At 35.4% G+C, this 20,246-nt stretch overlaps 2 protein-coding genes, 1 long non-coding RNA gene and 1 pseudogene across 3 annotated transcripts; 1 reads left to right on the forward strand and 3 right to left on the reverse strand.

Moving 5' to 3' along the window:
- Positions 147 to 1,333, reverse strand: LOC109949742 (annotated as a pseudogene).
- Positions 3,345 to 3,989, reverse strand: LOC18773917 (transcriptional regulator TAC1). The gene has a single exon (XM_007206246.1). It carries the CDS (start codon positions 3,987 to 3,989, stop codon positions 3,345 to 3,347), a length of 645 nt encoding a protein of 214 aa, XP_007206308.1.
- LOC18773224 (zinc finger protein 10) lies at positions 9,504 to 11,361 on the reverse strand. The gene has a single exon (XM_020566596.1). The coding sequence runs from the start codon at positions 10,743 to 10,745 to the stop codon at positions 9,762 to 9,764; it is 984 nt and encodes a 327-aa protein (XP_020422185.1). The 5' UTR covers positions 10,746 to 11,361; the 3' UTR covers positions 9,504 to 9,761.
- Positions 16,598 to 17,715, forward strand: LOC109949906. Its single transcript, XR_002272229.1, has 2 exons — positions 16,598 to 17,120; positions 17,455 to 17,715. It is a non-coding gene; the product is annotated as an uncharacterized LOC109949906 (long non-coding RNA).

Consider the following 20,246-nt stretch of genomic DNA (forward strand, 5'->3'; position numbering starts at 1 on the left):
AGTTCTGGGCTCAACTTTGCCGCTGTGACATTGAAAACTTTACCTGCTAAGGCAGGTCTACAGTGACATTTGCCACAATTTATCTCCGCGATACTTTTGTGTCTCTTATACGTCCTTGCGGTCACATCCTCGCCACTACTCTCAACTCAATCCAACAAATAAATAAGCGGTCTCTCACACGAATCCGAAATAACGGATCGGGTAGGAACCACCTTCGACCTCCACATTTGTAACGTTTGTAACGCGGCTTCTGGCTTCCTAACCGTTATCAACTTTGGATACAAATGCACGGTGTAACCCCAAGATACAGAAACGGAACAATTACGCGGTAAATCATAACAAAAGCTATGTTGCAACTTGCAAGGTCCGATCCGGATCCATGTTAGACACACCAATTAGCTTCTTGACCGAGTCAATCCGGGGGTCGTTTTGGAAATATGGACTGCACATAGTCCAAGTGGTGGAGTGACACTAGTGGGGCCACTGGGTGCGCTGATAACAAACCGTACGGGCTCCCACCTATGTCAATCTGGTCTGGTGGAAACCAAGCTCTTTTGTCAAGGGCACTCCAATCTCACCCAAACAAGCCTGGATTCTTTGATCTGAGCCGTACAATTGATCGTACCGATCGATGCACCCATCTAAGACAAGCTCAGCCGCCAATGGGTAGCTTACAGCAAACCCACCTCCACCGTAGTGATCCACACTCTCCGGGGTCCCGCCAATATAGTACATTTGATTGTGATCGTATTTCGCTAACACCGCAAGTAAGCTGTAAGTGAAAAACACCGTATCATCATCTCCAATAACGAACCACCTCACGTTTTGCAACCCCAACTCGAAGCTCTCTTACGATTCTCGCTATACGAACCGCGGACCGCGAACCGTACGCGCAGGAGTATTTGAACCGTGACGTGTCCTCAGAGACTTTGTAGGGTGGGACCGTGTCTGGCCACGTCATGTTGTGGTAGGGTTTTTGGTCCAGCCAAACGAACCCGCGGGTGATGGGCTTCCACTATAGCTTGATGTATTGTTGGCGGTCCTTCCATGATTTTACAGAGCCGCCGATGCCAAACAGAATGTGGGTTATATTTGTCTTTTCATCATCATCATCATTGGAGATTGTCGTTTTCCGGTAGGTGGAGTAATGGGCCTCTATTTTGTGGTGTAGAGAGAAAAAAATGTAAAAGATGAGGGAGATGGAGACGATGGAGAAAAAAACAAGAGTTTGGATTGAGAAAAAATTGCTGGGTTTGATTGTGGGAAAAATTAGAAGCTTCCGGAATTTGAAGTGGTTGTGAATGGCCTCTGGTTTTGTTTTTTTAGAGCACATTTATCTCCTAATTAGTTTCTATGGAAAAGCAAATGGTAAGAAAATAATTTTCTAGGGAAAGCTAGGAAATGGAAATGGAGAAGGAAGGAAGAGGAGGGAGACTGTATCTATACTGAGCGGGACTCTGTCTGTTCTGTTCCTCAGCACTTGACATGGAGCTATGCGTTTCGTGCTTTTATCTCTCTATTGAACGATTATGTGAAAAATATTAATTGCAAAAAAAGGATGCTTAATTTGCAGTCAACCCGCAAAGATTAGTACCGAAATTATTTAATGATAAACTAAAAGTAACAAACTTTATTAGGCAAGTAATCTAATCAGAAAGAAGAAAAGGGATATATTTCGACCAAGAACATAATGAATCCTTTGACTCATTAATGGGTCTAGTGAGTCATTTTGAAAGATGTAGTCTAAATTTGGGCCATTTTTTTTTTTTTCTTGGTTGCCATGTTTTTAAAGATAAGCCCAAACCTAGGATTCATGGGTTCGTGTACAGCAATTACAATTTGGAATACATCGAAACTAATACAATTTCATCAATTCGTAAAAGAACAGATTTGGAAATACATCAGTTCGAAAAATAAATCATAGATTGAATTATGATATTGAATTGGATTGGATTGGATGATAAGTTTTCTTCATAATAAAATAATAATAATAATAAAATATGAAAAATTTATCGCCAAGTTTAATATAATCAAACATTTTAATAGACATAAATGTAAAATATAAATGAAATGCTAGAAAAAATTATTTTGATTTTATAATATATTAAACATAACTTCATTAAATTACTTAAAATGTTTATAACTTTCTTAATGAAAATTACCTAATGAGCAAAATAAGCACGAACCTAACTAGATTAATTGGATTGGATCCTCACAAGCAAATCCGTCATCCGATCAAATCATGTCGGTTTTGAAATTTAAGGATCCAATTCAATCTACAAAATCATTAAAATTGATTAAAACTATATTGGATCTTGAACACCCCTAGAAGATATACTAAACTTGGGCATTGTTTTGTTTCCACATAGGCTTGTTATGTAATACTAGGGAAAGTCTGGGCATAGTCACACCAATTCGTGGGCGACTGTTAAACGTAAATTAGCCTCAATTTCACTGTAGAACCCACATTAATCTATAATACAATTTTGTGAAAGATTGTCTCTAGCAAAACTCATATGCGTTCATCACATAGAGTCACAGAATGTGCAGTTCATCTTCATTGACATATGTGTGCAGTGCATCCATATGTGAATATTGAAGTTCATGAACCAAAACAAAAAAGTACATTCTGCACGTATAGGAATATTAGAATGCAAGAATATATCACGTTTTTGTAGAAGATACATATGATATTATGATGAACGAGAGTACTGTAACATAATCAGAAAGCTATATGATATATGTAAATTTCTTTTTTTCTTTTCTGCCAAAGTTAGAAAGGAGGAGAGGGAAAACTCACACACACAGATACCATGGGACTTTTTATGTACTTTTTTTTAATTTTTTATAATGAGATAGAGGAGACAAACCCCAAAAAGAAACGACATCTAACCACGCTTTCATGTACTTCGATGCATGAGCTAGTGTGCAATTTAATTAAGGGCTTATAGTGAGTTTTTAATACATACCTTGTTTACATTATGAAAGAGCATGTAGGCGCCGGGTAGGATACGATGTTCATTCCACCTGTACATATAATTAATCCTCTTGTGCTCTTCATTGCTCCAATCCTCTGTCGTACCAATCACCGATCAAATTAAGGAACAAGCTGTCTATAATGATCAGAAAGAATGTAAAACCCTAATTCTAAATTTCTGATAAAAAGAAGAAGACCTTTTTGTTAAATAATTCCTGCCCGATACCATTTCAGAAAGTGGGAGAGAGAAGCTGTAAATCAAACCGATGATCAATTTCATAATAAATATATAATACATAATACATATCATCCCTTTAGCACACAAAAATTGCGCTAAATATCATCCCTTCAAAAGTGATCATCAAAATCAAATAAAGAACTCTCTTGTGCTCAAAGTGCTTGGTGTCTCAATCGGCTCGGGTCCTAACCGGAGCTCCAAGTCCAATTCCTCAGCCCTCTTCATCGTCTCTTCATCCCTGCACCCTCCACTTGTACACTCTACGGTATTTTTATTAATGTCGACAGTACAGGCCAATCCGGATGGCTCCTCTACAAACAATGGAAGCTGAAGCTGAACTTGAACTTCTTCAATGCTAACTTTTCCCTTATTCGCGGCGTCGATGATCACAACATCATCATCTTCATCTCTGGTAAAAGGGTGTGATAATATTGGGTTTCTGGGGATGTTGGTTTCGTTTAATTCCATTTGTATTGAATTTTTGTCCTCCGAATTAGCACGACTGTGATGAGCACTAGGGTTTTTGGTAATTCCATCAGTAGAAGAAATATTTGCAAGCTGGTTTTGATCTTCGGAGAATTGTCTGATCCGGGCTCTATCTCTTCGATGAATGTTCATGTGACCCCCTAGAGCCTGCGCGTTAGAGAAGCTTCGCTTGCAGAAGGCACAGATGTAAGACTTTGCCTGCCCTGAGCCACTGATTTGGTCATCCGATGAGCTCCATTTAATCTGATCAAATTTTTCGATATTATTGCTTGCGTGATATCTCTCCATAAAGAACACACACTTACACAAACAGACTCAGAGAGAGAGAGAGAGAGAGAGAGAGAGAGAGAGAGAGAAGAGATAAGAGAAGAGATTAAGGCGGTCAACTGGTCGGTTAACTTGTGTGAGAAATTTTCACATAGAAACAAATATTCGTAGGGACTACTACTTACAGACAAAAGTTAGCATGCATGAAAAAATAATAATATTTTTGGTCAGAGGAATTTTGGTTTTTTTTATCAGCAAAGGCAGGGATTATATATTATTAAGAAAATAAAACGGAGGAAGTATATTTAATTCGAAATTTTTTGATTGAAATGTGACATCAAGGTTTTTGGAAGTTTTTGAAATTTGTTTTTAAGTTGGGATCAACTGACTTTTAAGACTTTGCAAAAAGTTAATCTATTTTTTTTATAAATAACACGAGGTGTCCCCACATTTAAAGAGTGGAATTAATTTCCGCTTAAGATTCGATTTGCCTTTGTCTATAAAGTGCTTCCAACGAGTTTCAAACCTTTGTCATTAACTTTTTTAAACCACAAAGTATGGTGCGGTTAACAAACTGTCATCTCCAATTTGTGAGCCACTTTGCTAAGCGTGGAAAGTTACTTTATTTATTATTATAGTGAATGAAAACTTAATCTTGCAACTGAAGTGCATCTTGAACATTAAACTCTTCCAGCAGTTAGAATTTTTTTTACAAGTTAAACTCTTCACAGGAACCGGGAGCCTGTAAAATTAAATGTAGTAATTTCTGCTTAATTAGTGCTACATGTAGTAAAAGAAACGGCAGATTTCGACTCCCTACTGAGGTATATGTTATATACAGCAATGTACTGGATTCGGTGCATCTAATAACTTGTTAACTCAATTAATTGATTAAAACTTTTGTGTAGGTCTCATTTACTTTTCAATTTTTGATGTGAAGTAGACGCAGGAATTATCCATAAGTGGAATTCAATTCCTGATGAGGATTCAAATTCCTGATTAATGAACACATCATGGAAGTAATCGAAACAAAAATGTGATATTTCAAATTTATTGTGTATTTAGTAATTAGGCCACGGTGTAGACCTTTAGACCTACCAATACGGTCCTATCGTTGGGATTTTATTCTTATACGAGTTCACATACGTATTCTAGTAATACCAATTAATCGATCTCTCCGCATGCCCATATTTCGCATGGCCAACGGTTGACGAGTATCAAGTTAAGTTGACCCTTTTTTCCCCATACATAGATTCCTAGGTTTGTTTATTATTTGCAGAAGACCACAAGGGGTGGGAGATTTACTATTATATCCAATATAGGGGTCCAAATTATAAAAATACCCTATGAAATGGACTTTAGAAACACACTCAAAACTCATTTACAATATAACAAATAGGCTTTTAACTTCTTATAAATTACAAAACTGCCATTAATTTCTTAAAACAAGCCCAACCCCAAAATCTCATAAAAATACCCAAAACAATCAATAGGGCATCAAAGTAATTTAATAATTAATATTAAATTCAATAAGGCTAGCTGTCAATTTTTGAAATTTTTTTGGGTTTGTTTATAGAAATTCAATGGTGTATGGTTTATCTATAATATTAATGCTAAGAATGGATATATCACTAAATATCTCTAAGGGAATTCACCGTACACATATTATAACTGAAAATTTTATTTTTTAAATTATAATTTAAAAATCATCTTTGTAAAAAAAAAAAAAAAAATTCAATCAATCAAGTGAAGATCATTTAGTAACTTTACATGTCGAACAAATTTCGATGGTTTTGTTAACAATTAACATTCTCATGCTGAGCTAGACGATCTCAGATTTGATTGGTTTATTTTCTTTTCATAAAAGATCTTTAAATGGTTATTAAAAAATGAACGGTTTTGATTATGACATGTATACGATGAAAATTTAAAGAGAAAATCTAAATAAATTCATACTGTATCATCGTATATAACTATATATAGTATAGAAATTTGAAAATTTTATTTCTTTTTTATACATAAATTTCTGTGAAAGCCTTTGATGACGGAGGTGATGAATTGACAAGTAGTGAATTGCAATGGTTAAATTATGCCTTGACATCACCATCGGTTGAGACTTGAGAGCTTACGTGCATGTTCCTAACAGCTCCAAATTGTTGCTTCGCATGCATGATGATGATGCCATGTGATGTGACGCTAGTTAGATAATGACACTTCTTAATTTGTGTTGCTGAGTTGCTGAGTTGCTTGGGATAATGGATAAATATTCGACGAGCGCCTGTTATTCTCTGTCAACCAACACAATAAAAAAAAAATTTTAAAAAAAATTAAAAGAAAAAGAAAAAGAAAGAGGGAGAAATTGGCTGTTACTGTTAGTCATCCACCACCGTCCAAAATCATGATTGGATAGAGATATCGATGTGAGGTTTTGATCGTGTATCATAGATGTTGAGAAATGTGGCTAGAGGGGACGTTCATGCAAGTGATCCGGTAACCGACAATTTCATCACCAATTAATATACTATTGATATTATATAGTTTCTTCTACTCTAACATATTGTGTTTAAATATAATTTAGAATCAACATTAACAATCGATTGAGTTGATAGTTTAACAGTGTCGTTTCGATGATTTGTTTAGTTACGAATTTAAAGTATGATTGATCTGATCGACTTCTGTAGATGCACCTTAATTTCTTCCACTTGTTCTCAAAGCCATGGGGGATGTATTTGACTTGAATTTGTATTGTGGAGTGCAGGAAGTTAAAAGGTAAAGTAAAGTTGTACCCTTTTTCAACGTGAAGCAATCATATATTTATTATATATATTTGTATTTGTATTTTAATCTTAACATGTATGACACAAATGGGCTTCTCGGCATTTCAACTGTTAGAAACATTTGGTGGATTTGGGCCCTTAGAGATGGTCAGTGTTAATCTCGCATTAGGCTGGGCCTGTTTCCTGAGCTTCCTTGCAAATACACTCTTCAGCCCCAAATGGATGAGATTCTATAAACAATACAGGATTCAATCTTAATTCATTTGTGATAATACCAAAAACATTTCACGGATCCACTGCACGACACGACAAACATATATCTTGTTGTAACAGACATTCCTTGTATCATGGTTTTATTTGTATTGTTATGGTTTGGTTTTTTTAAGTTTTATCTTTTTTTGGTTATTCTGAGTTTACAATCTTAATTGGGATGTTTATGTTAGAGTTTCGCTCTGTTATTGTAATGACCCTTTGTGGCTCGTTTGTATTTATCTTTGTAGCTATTGGTTTTTTTGATTGAATTTATGAATGCAATTCCATAATTTCTTAAACAAAAAAGTTTATAAAAAAAAAACAGATATTCCTTTTGATAAACTAAACATCTCAACATAGGGCACCCGTGAGTTAGTCCAAGATAGTGAATTTGCCCTTTTATACTCAAGTTCGAGTCTCATTTCGCATAAATTAGATATTCCAAATCCGATTCCCTTTTTCTGTAGATATCCCAACATACGATTGGTTGGTTTAGGTTGATCTTTACCTTGGTATGTATGATGTGATAAATATCCAAAGGGGCCTCAGATACAGATAAATTAGCCAGCTCTAGTATTTGGTGAGCTTGTGAGAGCTGGAAGTTGGAACTCCCTCCCATACAAATATACCCTTAGTTGTCAAACAATACATAAACAATTACTCCCAACACAACAACCTAATAACCCCAGAAAATTAATTCTTCAAAATTCTCATTCTTTAAACAATATATAGCTTGGGATTTGTCAAAACGCCCTAAAAGAGATAGCCCCACGCAAGCTGAGATCAGAATAATATCTCATTCTCTCACTCAATTCTATAATATACCCCCCCTTATATATAGCAGAGAAAAACGACATCTGAAACCCCATGTGCTCCACTGCCACTTTCATCCCGAGACCTCCCTCTGTCAAAAAAAACTTCAGACCTATCCAACTCACACCCTCAATGAAAAACGACAATCCCCAACCTGTAACCATTAATGCCGTTTTACATAGATGTAGCTCTTCGTAGAAGCCGAAGCAAACAATCTCACTTTCCTAAACATATATATATATATTCAAGTTTTATTCCATCTTTCCTTTTCACATGCATCGTAGAAAACAAACTCCCACATCGAAAGAGCCTCAAATCATTAAGACAATTTTCATTTCCTAGCCTTTTATGGAATGTAATTGTTTGGTATGACTTAAATTCCTTTTCGAATAATTGCCCTTTTCTCAGTTTTGCCTGTGAGCTCATTAAAGTCAAGGGGGGGTTACAGTTGAGTTTTAAATATAATGGACCCAGCAGAATGATCGCCTTGTGTATTGCAAGAAATTAAGCACTGTACTTACCTGGCTAGCTATGGCTAGGGTTAGGGTTTATATAAATAGGGGAATTATATGGACATGCCATATGTAGTTTATTTGATGTTGTTTATTTATAAAATCCATATAATTAGGGTTTCGTCACTGATCGATGGCTATTATCGCTAAATCATACATACAAGTTATAACACAAGAAGATCCAAAAGATGGTTAGATATATATAGAGCAGCCTAGAGATGGTGGAAGTGATAATATTCTCTTTTGTGATTAAAAAAGTTGGTATTAATTGTATAATGTGATGGTGATGAATAGTTAATTAGATTGATTCCATAGAGTTGGTGGCCATTTTGGACAGATTTGAGAGGAGGAGGAGAGAGAGGGAAAAGTGAGAGAGATAACACAAGCAAATGGATTTTAGCGGAGGAGGTTACAGAAACTGAAAGAAGAGATCTGATGGGTGATGATAATAATACAAGAGAAAAGAGAATCGATGTTGGGAAGTATCTGACTTTATGTGACTTTGAAAACCTCATCTCTCTGGAGTTTGAGTTTTTTTTTAATGTGTGTGTGGGTAAGTTTAGTTGTCTATGACTCTATCTGATGGAATGTCAGTGAGGTACTGAATGGGAAAAAGAGTCACGATATTCCATGCAGTTTTTAGTCAGTTTCTTCACCCTTCAAACCCCACAAACATACAACACATCTACTCCTAATCTCATCATCGCCTACCTAAACTCTCTCTCTCTCTCTCTCTCGGGACAAGGATATATTCGTTCTATAACCTAAACTCTTGACTGCACTCTTCTTTGGCTGTATCACACCAGCATGTGGCTGATATCATGTCTCTTCCATATAAACCATGATCTGTATCAAATTTACCGCTTAGTTAACCTATAACTTGCTAATTACCTCAACGTTAAATTAATTCTAACTATGTGAAGTTGGCCATAAGAGTAGAGAAGGTGTTTGAGCTCCCATTTAGAAAGCCAAAAAACTGTATAAATCATAATATGCATATAGAACTGTTACTCAGAAAACTACAAGAAGAAGATGATGATCTCAAATTGTAGGCTTAGGATCATGATATTACTTTCTTAAGTAATTTCCATCAACTCAGATGGTAATGACCCTGACAAGGAACCAACAATTACACTGTAATCAACGGAATATATAATTAAAATAATAAGCTGAGATGCATTGTGAGTATCAACAAAGACGAATCTTAATTTCATCCTTTTCTGTGATTCCCATATGGTTTTTGTTACACCTTACACAAATGCATAAGCACTCCAAGAAAGCCAATAGATCAAATCAATTTAAGCGAAGAGTGAAGCCTCGAGCCTCAATATGAAAGAAGAAGAAAAAAAGGTGCAAATAAAGAAGGAACTCATCAAACAGTGGACAAAAGGTCAAAGTATTATGTCTATATATGATCAGCAGTTGATGATGAGCCTCTGCTATTTATCAACTTTAATTACCTTAGGCCGGTCACCGAGCCTGAGCTCAAGATCTAAGTCCTCTATAGAGCTGGTGCAGCTAAGTTCAAACCCTTCTGATTGGAGATGATGTACTTTATCAACAGAACCTGATTTTAGGAAGAAAGGTGTCGATGACGGGACGTCTTCCGTTCTTCTTCTCTTGCAACTAATTATAGCTTTATCCTCATCACCTGAGACGGATGGACGAGCACAACGAACAACCAAATTCAAACTCACAGACAAATTGTGAAGATCAGTAGTACTTGTGACATGGTGATCACCCTTAGCCCTACACCCGGATTCCACAGCTTCTGAAATCTTCTCAGCTTCAATAATATTTCTTGCAACAGATTTATCATAATTATTTCTGTTTGTGCCCAAGATTGACCAAGATTGAGGAAAAGATAGAGAAGCAGAAGAAGAAGGTGGGATCTTCAGGGTTTGGTCAGCACAATTTTCTTTACATGGTAATTGAGCTGAAACCCTAGAACCTGAGGATGGTGATGAGGATGCAATAGTAGCACCGGGATCGGAACTAGGGTTATTAGGGTTGTAAACCAAGGCACAAACTTGATGAGATGGGTATTGAAAACTACCCAAAGATGAAGAGGAGAAGGGATTATGATTTTGGACAGAACGATCATCCGGATGATGATGATTTTGGAGGGTAGTTTCGTCATTTGGAGACTGCTTTAGTCTAGCCCTGTCTCTCCTGTGGACATTCATGTGGCCACCTAGAGCTTGAGCTGAACGGAACTCTCTCCTGCAAAAGCTACAAGAGTAAGATCTCGGAGGCCATATGCACCCTCCAAGAGGCCCGGCCGCATCTTCCGCGAAAGCTTGTTCTTCCCACGAATCATCGTTTGATGGGTTGCTAATTGGCACTTGCAGATGATCATGCTGAGATGAGCTCAAACTATTGTGCTTGCGCTTTGCCCACATCCAGTACCTTGCTTGTTCCATTGCACTACCACCACCACCACCTTGGATTTACTCTCCAGCCAAGCTTAATTTGAAGGAAAACTCAAATTGCAAAAAAGAGGAAGAATTGTAAGTATATATGGGCTTTTGAAACAAAGTAGAACTAATATGTTATCCTATATATATATTTAAGTTATAGACACTGAAAAGTATACATGGATTGATCTGAGGCATAAAGGGGCTGAGATTGCTTAGGGAGGTGTTTAATTGGAAGGTGTAAAGTGGTGGGTTCTCTTCTACCTTGCTCTGTCATAGAATTGTAGCTACTTGATTTTTTTCATTTTTTTTGTAAGTATTTCTGGTTGGCTTTCAGTCAGTACTCACTGAAATGAGAAGTATATATTTTTTTGCTCTCTGTTTTTTTCTTAGGAGGGGGAAGCAAATGGTTTAATAAAAAATCAGTGTTGTGGGTCCTGAAGATGAGCCCCTCTTGTAAGGTGAGGGTTTGCTTACGGACAAACTGAAACAATCTGACTGAAATCTCCCTTAACCAAAATAGTGAATGCCAAGATGCCTCAATTCCTCCTTCACTTGTACTCAGTTAGATGCAACATCAAGAGAGTCAAAGAGTCCGAGTGATCAGGAGGACACATGATATCATGCAGCATCATTATTATATCATTAGGAGCAAAGATATTGCTTATACCTCTACCTTAGTAAGCATATAATAATGTAATTTTTTTTATGTTATGTTATCAGATCGCCAATTTAAACAGTTACAGAGATAGAAACGCATTAACAATTCTACCATCATAGTTGCTCTACACGTATAATTCTAATTTAACAGTAAATGTTTTATTAAGATGCTAAAAGAGTATTTAGCAGAGGTAGCCATATATATAGGCCAGGCTGCCTTCACAATTTTAAATTCATTGTTTTCTTGGTCTCATTAATTCCAAAGATACACACGTGTGCCGAATATTAGTAGTCTTCAGGATTGACAGGCCGTCCGTTGTTGAAGTTCTGGCAAAGGACTACGTAACAACCACATCTAGAACACATGGCCCAAGCCAAATTCAATTAACACTAATCTCTTATTAATTCAGCCTTAATTTGCTTTACATAAAACATGGTATCCAATTAAGAGGGACAAGCAAGTGAGAAATTAACACTGTGGCGCCATGTGTTAACGGGATCTAGCCGAGTGAAAAAGAGCATTGACTGTAGATCATAGGTTTCAAGTTCGAACCCCCATGGTATCTAAGTTGTGTGCGTGTGTTTGAGAAACTCTCTCCCCTCTAATTTATACTATCGCTTGTACTCCAAAACACATTGGCAGCCTGCATAAACTTATTAGTCATTTTTTGAGTGGCTCTAAAATTTCAATTCACATTTCAACAGAGTGATTATCTCCCTGAAGAAATTATGTTTACAGAATTTCAAAAACATACATATTTTGCTTCTTAATTTGTTGTTGATGGCTATATAAACATAATAAACTCACCAGTTTTAACCTTTTTATTTTGTCGACCTCAAGATGTTTCATATTGTTTTTATATCGAAGTGAACGTGTTTGAATCAAATTGCGAGACTTCCATGTCAAAAAAGTCATCAGTCAACAATAACAAATTTTTTAGATTCCCAGAAATGACTGGGGATATGGTAATGGTATTGGTCAGGTCTTAAAATTTGGCTTAAACGTCCGGCCAGAGGTCCAGTTGACTGACTGGGATATTGGATTATCCTACGTGCCAATTCAAGATCACACAGTCACACACCCCAAGATTTCAAGAAACGGGATAAGAAGATCATTTTTATTTTGATCCAGAAATTTAAGAAGCTTAACTGAACAATCTTCTAGTTTCGAATGAAAGCTAATGTTATTGGATTTAACTTCTATATATAGTCAACGGATCCATAGCGCTCGGTTGTAAGAGCATTTGTCTACATAGATAATCAATGATTTTAAGTTCGAATCACAAGACAATTTCTCTTATTTCTTTTATATAATCCGAAATACAACAAATATATATATTTACTTAACTTAAACAAAAGGAAATAGAAAAACCCAAGTCGTTAATTAGATCATGAAAAACACATGACAACGATTAATCAAATATATTGAGATTCTGTTTAGTGAATAATTATATATATTCAAAAGTAGTGGTAGAGTTTCAAAAACTAGCGAGGCCATAGCCTACATGACATAGCTAGATTAAACAAGAAGGTCTCGAATTTTCAAAACAAGTTGGCAATTGAAGGAATGGTTTCATTATAAAAATGGAACAGGTCACATGCATATGCCTGCTCAAAAATAACCTCTGAATGAATGCATCTTGCTAAGATGGATGCCTTCATTATTAATTCAGCACAAGGACTAAGACTCTTTCTTTTTATGTTAGAAAACACAGTGAGATTGTCCTATCCAGAGAGATTCTACGGAATTAATGTCCTCATTCTCAACTTGATTTAATTAATCATACATTTCTTCACTGAGCTGGCCTGGTTTCTCCATATTAAACAATATATAGCAAGAGAGAGAGAAGGGCGGTTTCATTTTTCAAAGACAATGAAGATGATGGTGAGGTCAAGAAATTATTTGAACTTGTGTTGGTTGAGACATGACACTGAGTGACTGCATAATAATACATGAGGATAAGGGACTTGCTTTCAATAGTCATGTATGTTTATCGTTGATGCGTATTAAATTCATTATACAATTTATATCATCAACTGCTGACAAACGTTCATACATACGTAATAGATGATGACTGTTTTTAGCATTAACATATAATTTAGCAGTTACAGTTATTATTTTCCTTCTGAATGTTAGTAGAATTCACTTTTACTGTTTCCACTGTTTCTCAAACAGCTAAGCAATATAAAGCAAAGACTGTACTTACCTTTCTGTCTGCTTGCTAAAAATATATAGAAATTGACAAGTAATTTTTCAACCGTTAAATAATTAAATAATTATGCAGCACTGTTGGTCAGGTCATTGTCTTTAGAACTTATTATTTTAAATCAAAATAAAGACAAGAGTTTAGGTGTAATAGGGGTACCTTTCTGGAATAACTTAAAATACACGCATCTTTAGTAGATAGTATTGATTTCAACAAAATATTGCCAATAGATTGCATTAGAAGACATTCCACAAAATACCAAAAGTCTTTTTCTTTTTATTCTCTTCCCGTTCTATAATCTGGGTAATCTAAGCATCAACTACACTCTACTTTTCAAATTGAAAGACGTATATTCTTGAAGATAAACTATTTTTTCTTTCTCTCTGCCCATAAAGAACAATACGAATAATGAGATTTTCTTATATTTGTTTCTTTTAATACAAATTACCTTTTTTTTATTCTTATCGAATAAATGTCTGTTCATGATATTTTCCAACAAAGCACGGAATAACTCAAGTACAGTCGTCTCTTAACTCTAAGAAATATATAAGCGAAAATGTTATGTATATGACGAGAATTTTGTTCAAACCATTTGCTAGGTAGCTAGACTATATATTTAATCCAAGAATAAGGGAGCTAGGAGCCATTCATTTACAAAGAAGATTAATTTGTGTAATATTAGGTATTTGGTTGCATATCACCATCAAATATGTGTCGCCTTATGGGAGAGAGAGATATACAGAGGACCCTCCAAGATTGTCGAGGCAACTTTATACGCAAGACATTGATTGAGAAATTCAATATAGAATTCCCCAGCAAATAACTTAAACGGCAAAGATGGCAAATATTCATCCATGTTTTCATGTGTTACGTTGTTGCACTTGTCACCTTCTCAGCTCTCTGCGTGGGCTGTTAATCCAAACTTAATTAACTCAATTATTTTTTAAAACAAGATGTTAATAGCAATTAATGGTCGTCATCAATCATTGTTATCCATCACTTCATAATTCTTTTTGCAAATACTTTTTGCCCTTTGTTTGCTTAGCTATCGACTTCACTGGTATGTATGTGCATGGATTTGTGTGGGTGTATTTGAATCAGAAATAGTATTTAAAGGATCAACTTGTGCATAAACACCATGGAACTAATTTGAAATTAGCTCCTTTTCACATTGTACCACCAGTATGTATGTCTGGAAATAAGTCATCATTTCATTCAGTTGTGACGGCTCTAAATTATGCCAAATCCAAAAATAGAATTTATCCAAAGGGAATTGCTACTTCAAACTTGGTAGTTGGTGATTAATAAATGAGAAATTTAGAAAATTAAAATTAAAATCTTAGTATCCTTAACAGCCAATAACTCTTGGTAGTTTAGTAATATTCTTTTTCTTAACGTTGAAAGAAGTCTTAAATTTGAATTTTGGGTTTAGTAGAGTAGAAAGGGGACTTGACTTGCATATTATATGTCTCAAATTCAAACTCCCAATAGCACCTTAGTAATGTGTATATGTGAGAGAAAGCTCTTACTTGTAATTTTGACTATTGCTTGTACTTAAATAAAAATCTCGTTTTCCCAGTTGATTTAAAAAATAAAGCGGTACCCAATGTGCTTAAAAGCCCAAGTAAAATTGGGCCTTGTTCAGCTTAATTGTGCATCCTGGGCTTCACGCAACAAAATGATCTGAGCTTGTGGAATTGGATTTGTAAATCAAGGGTGGTACCTAAACTTTTGGAACTGAATTCAGAATGAAGAAAATTTGACATGCATGATGACTAAGGCAGTTGGCTTTTGTAGGTACTAATATAAATGGAAGAAAAAGCAAACAAAATTGTATCTTGTCATATACAAATGGTGAGGGCCTAAGGCCCTAAAATGATGCCCTATTTCTTAATTGTTGGATCAAACTAGTCACCTAAGGCCCTAAGACGATGCCCTATTTCTTAATCGTTGGATCAAACTAACTAATTTGATCCAACGATTAAGATATAGGACATCATCTAAGGGCCCTCGCTATAGAATTCTACATCTTATCATATATACAAGCATACTATCAACCCAAGAAGGTCAATGGCCTGGAGGCCCTGCACAAACCTAGAACGGCCTCCAGTCCAGTCCGTCATAATTGGTTGGGACACTAAGTGAAGCCTTTTCTGTTACCACTCACTAATGTGCTCAACACACCCAAGTGATGCAAACAAAAAAAAATCCGATTTTCAAATGTCTCCTCACTAATAAATTAATAATGAGACAAACTATAAGTTTGAATTGCATTATAATAAGGAAGCAATTCCTTGTCATGCTGAATTATTTACACTCAAGCTTATTCAAGTAATTGTGGACAATTTTTTTTTTCTTAATGCTGATCTTAGTTTCGTTTTTTGTTTATGTTTTTAATTAAGGATCAAATCACAAATTAAGCCCGGTCGGTTGCTACAAAATTATGTTCTTGGCTAACTTAATGTAACATTACAAACTTGTTTGAGAATTATCAAGATTCAGGATTCAGGATGGCCATGCTGTTGATGATGATTTCAGAGTCACGGCTGTCAATCCAAAAGATGGTGACTGGTTTATTACTTCCTGTTCATGTGGATAATCAGTCCCTCCAATTTGTTGATCGTCCCACATTCATCATGATGTATATTTAAAAAATAAATCAGTTATTTGTGGGCCCCGCCAATATAATTTATAGAAATTAAAAGGAATGAACCAATTCATGTTTTCCCAAGTCATCTCATCAATAGAAATAGGAAGTATATTAGGGTTTTTCCTTTCCTATTAAAGAGTATAGCCGCACGGCTGTACTACGTTTTTATTATTAAAAAATAGTACAGTCGTGCGGCTATACTGTTTTGATACGTGGGCACTAAATGCTAGGCGGGTCCTGTCTTTTAAAATAATAGTATAGCCGCGCGGCCACACTCGTTTTAAATATAATATACTTAAACAGTATAGCCGCGCAGCGATACTCGTTTTAAATATAATATACTTAAAAAGTATAGCCGTACGGCTATACTAGCTTTTTAAATCTTCAAACAGAAAACAAAAAAATAAAAAACAAACCCAGCAAACACCAATTCCACCCCATTGCAACATCCCAACGCACCATAAATTTAAAACCAAAAAACAAGAACAATAACAAATATATCTTAAAGAATAAATAACAAAAAATTGAAAAAAGTAAAAACAAGAACAAGAACAATCAAACCAAACCCAGAAAACGCCACCCCGATCTCGTCTTCCCCAACTCCCAACCCAACCTCCCCCCATACCCACCACCTAGATCCACCAGTGCAGGGCAGTGGGTGGATGTCAGATCCAAACAGAGTACATCAAGGCCAAGTGGCTGTCTCCTCACACGATCTTTGCGGGTGAGACTGAGTTGGACGAGTTGGTATTTGAGCTGTCGGAGAGTTTGGGTGAGGAAGAGAAGACGATAGTGGCGAAGGAATGGAAACCGCCTGAGTTGAAGCCAAGAGATCATCTCAGATTGGGGTTAAGATGGTGACTGGTTTGGCTTCTGTCATGGAAAATGAGCCATAAAAATTTTGATATAATTTTTTTAAAAATATTTATCTCTGTTTTCTTTTTTTGGCTGTTTAGATGAACTGCAAGATAATATTATATATGCCTGTATATGCGTATATGATAGGATAACCGTTTGATCCCTTCTATTTCTATGTATTTTATGTAAGTGTCGGATTTACTGATAGCAATAGAAACTATCAAAGAAAATAGCTTTAAAATAGTTTGGCAATTATCTGCTGTTTTATGTTCTTTTTTTAGTCGTTTATGATATTATTTTACACTCTGTTGCTCATGTTTAATTGTTTTATTGTTTACAGGAGGAGGAGAAGAAGATGGGCAACGGAATTCGATGATGAAGACTGAAAAGAACTCAGAACAGACTCATGCCGTCTGGGGAAAACTCAATTGGTAAAAGAACAGGGCATGTGGGGAGGTTGGGATGGGGAAGATGAGATGGGGGTGGCGTTTTCTGGGTTTGGTTTATTGTTCTCGTTTTAAATTTTTTGTGCTTGGAGAGGTTGAAATGGGGTGGAATTGTTTGTTTTTTATTTTATTTTATTTTATTCTATAAATATAATATACTTATCTTTTTATCTTTTTTAGAGTATAGCCGCCCGGCTATACGTTTAAATATAATATACTCAATGAGTATAGCCGTGTGGCTATACTACGATTTTTTATAAGTCTGAACAGCAGCACAACCGCACACACCGGAAAACTGAAGAAGAAAACGTTTGGGTGTTTTGCTCAGTCATTATTTTTCTACAACGTACTTGAAGACTTTTAATATATATATATATATATATATATATATATATATTCTTTACAGGTTAGATTAATTTATATTGTTCTAAGTTCTTTGTCCATTTGTTAATTTCCTATTTATTCAATATAAATTATATGGAACAAAGATTGAAGTTTCATTGTTTATAGATTATATGTTCGCCCCCCCGCCCCACACACAGGATTCTATGTTTCTTGCTCTTGATTGAATTTTTAACCTTTATTAGTGAAATCATGATCCATGGTTTTTGTGAAAAAAGTCGAGATGCAACAAAATGTATTCCTTATCAAAATTTAAACCTAATTCACTTGTGTTTATTAGAATTCTCTCACGGAGTCTCACCCGTCAAAGAAAATCCTAATTTCCAACACAAGTAGAAACTAATTAACCAACACGCGACATATCTTTCTCCCTAATATATCATGCGTTTACCTATGAGTAGCACACATTCGTGTCCACTCAGCTTGCCGAATGTTAGACCAAGTCAAGATAACACAGCTGGGATAGTTCAATTTGATTTCAAACATGTTTGTTTTCACTGAAGATGTAGTTGGTGTAGAAAAGACTTCTTGAGTACTTGTTTTGTAGGAATTGTTTGCAATCCAAACATATATATTGTTATTCATATCAATATAAATATACGCCTACACAACACAACTGTTATTGATGTACTTATCTTCTCTTTCTGGTTTCTTCATCTTATTTTAATATATCGGTTTCAATATCGGTGCACGAATTCACAATTTAGTTCATTCTTCTTCAGCCTTGAGCATTATTATAAACAGCTTTCTTTATATTGCATACTGCAGATAACCAATAGAAACTTGAATTGAAGGGAACAATTTAAGTTCCAAAGGCAAAATACATGCCAGGTTTCAACAGCCTAAGATGGTCTTTAAAGGGTACTAGCCTCTCATGCGCTTCCGCGCTTGCGAGAGGTTTTTAAAAAAAAATAAGTAAATTTATTTTAGAATTAAAAAAGATACTGGGTAGTTGTGTTCTATAAAAATAGGATCCATTATCTGTTTTTTTTTCTTTTAATTTTTTTAAATATGAAAAAGTGTGAATTTACCATATTATCCTCATTTAATTAATAATTTGAATTCTTAATGTTTGCATTAACTAAGGGCATTTTTTGGTATTTTGAATGTTTCACCATTCTCTGTCTTTTGCTTTATATATATAGATGAACGCCCTCATAGTTGGAGTTGGTGGAAATAACGGCATCGGGTAATTAAATTAAGGGAGAGCACTTTCACCTATTTGTCATGGCAAAGGATAAAGGGCAAAGGGCAAGGGCAAGGTAAGGGCTGTTACTATTCACATAAATAGTGGCAGCCCTTGCAAAAGGCTTGTGGTGTTTCTATCCATTGCCATGACAACCACTATTCACATGAGATATGATGAGAGAGATTTGTATGGAGTTTTGGTGTGGAAAGTGAAAAATATGACTAAGTATTTATTTTTTAAAAAAATTCTGAAATTTTTAGTTTTTTTTTTATAGATTTTTTTAAAAATTTTTTATTGCTGACGTCAACAAAACCAAGCTAGAGCACGAGCTCGTTTTGCCTATGGGCTGGCCTGGTTTGGGGGACCCACAACTTGCCCGAGCAAGTTTGGCTTGCTGGAAGGCGTCGCCTGGGCTTGGGCCTTGTCCTACCCTGGCTTGGGGCAATCGGTGGAATAGCTCTAATCTGAGGTCCAAGGCAAAAATCTAAAGTGTGCCTTATAAATAAAGTAATCACTAAAATTATAATTTTTTCATCAACTAATTAATTTTATTAAAAATTATAGCATTCATTGTTTTACAACATAAGCCTTCCCATTTGTTATTGTTTGATGATAATCATTTGAGGAAAAATGTCAACGTGTTCATCCATAGGGAATTTGGAGTTAGTTTCTCTTACATGAAACTTTTCTAAAAGTAAATATGCCATTTTTACGTCATAAATTTTCAATTCATTTTCATTTTTTGCTTATTCTTCCAAATGAATGTGAACAATTCATTTGGTAATTCACTATAGAACTCACATTCTCCCTGCAAAACAGATTAAGACCCAAGAAAAATAATCTTTGTTGCTTATCTGGGTCTGCACCTGAAACCCATCTCAATTCTCAACGAATAAGTTCTCAATTGGCGACTTTGAATCAGCAAGAATGCCTATACACAGTGATTATTTGGAAAATAGCAGCAACGTAGAGAATAAATAAACAAAGAGAAAGGACTTAAACAAATATGCACGCCTTATTATTTTTTATTTTTTTCTAAGGACTTTTAGTTTTTTTTTGTTTGTTTTGTTCTATACGTATATGGCTTAACTTGAT

The sequence above is a fragment of the Prunus persica genome, chromosome G6 (assembly GCF_000346465.2).
Source record: "Prunus persica cultivar Lovell chromosome G6, Prunus_persica_NCBIv2, whole genome shotgun sequence".
NCBI lineage: Eukaryota > Viridiplantae > Streptophyta > Magnoliopsida > Rosales > Rosaceae > Prunus > Prunus persica.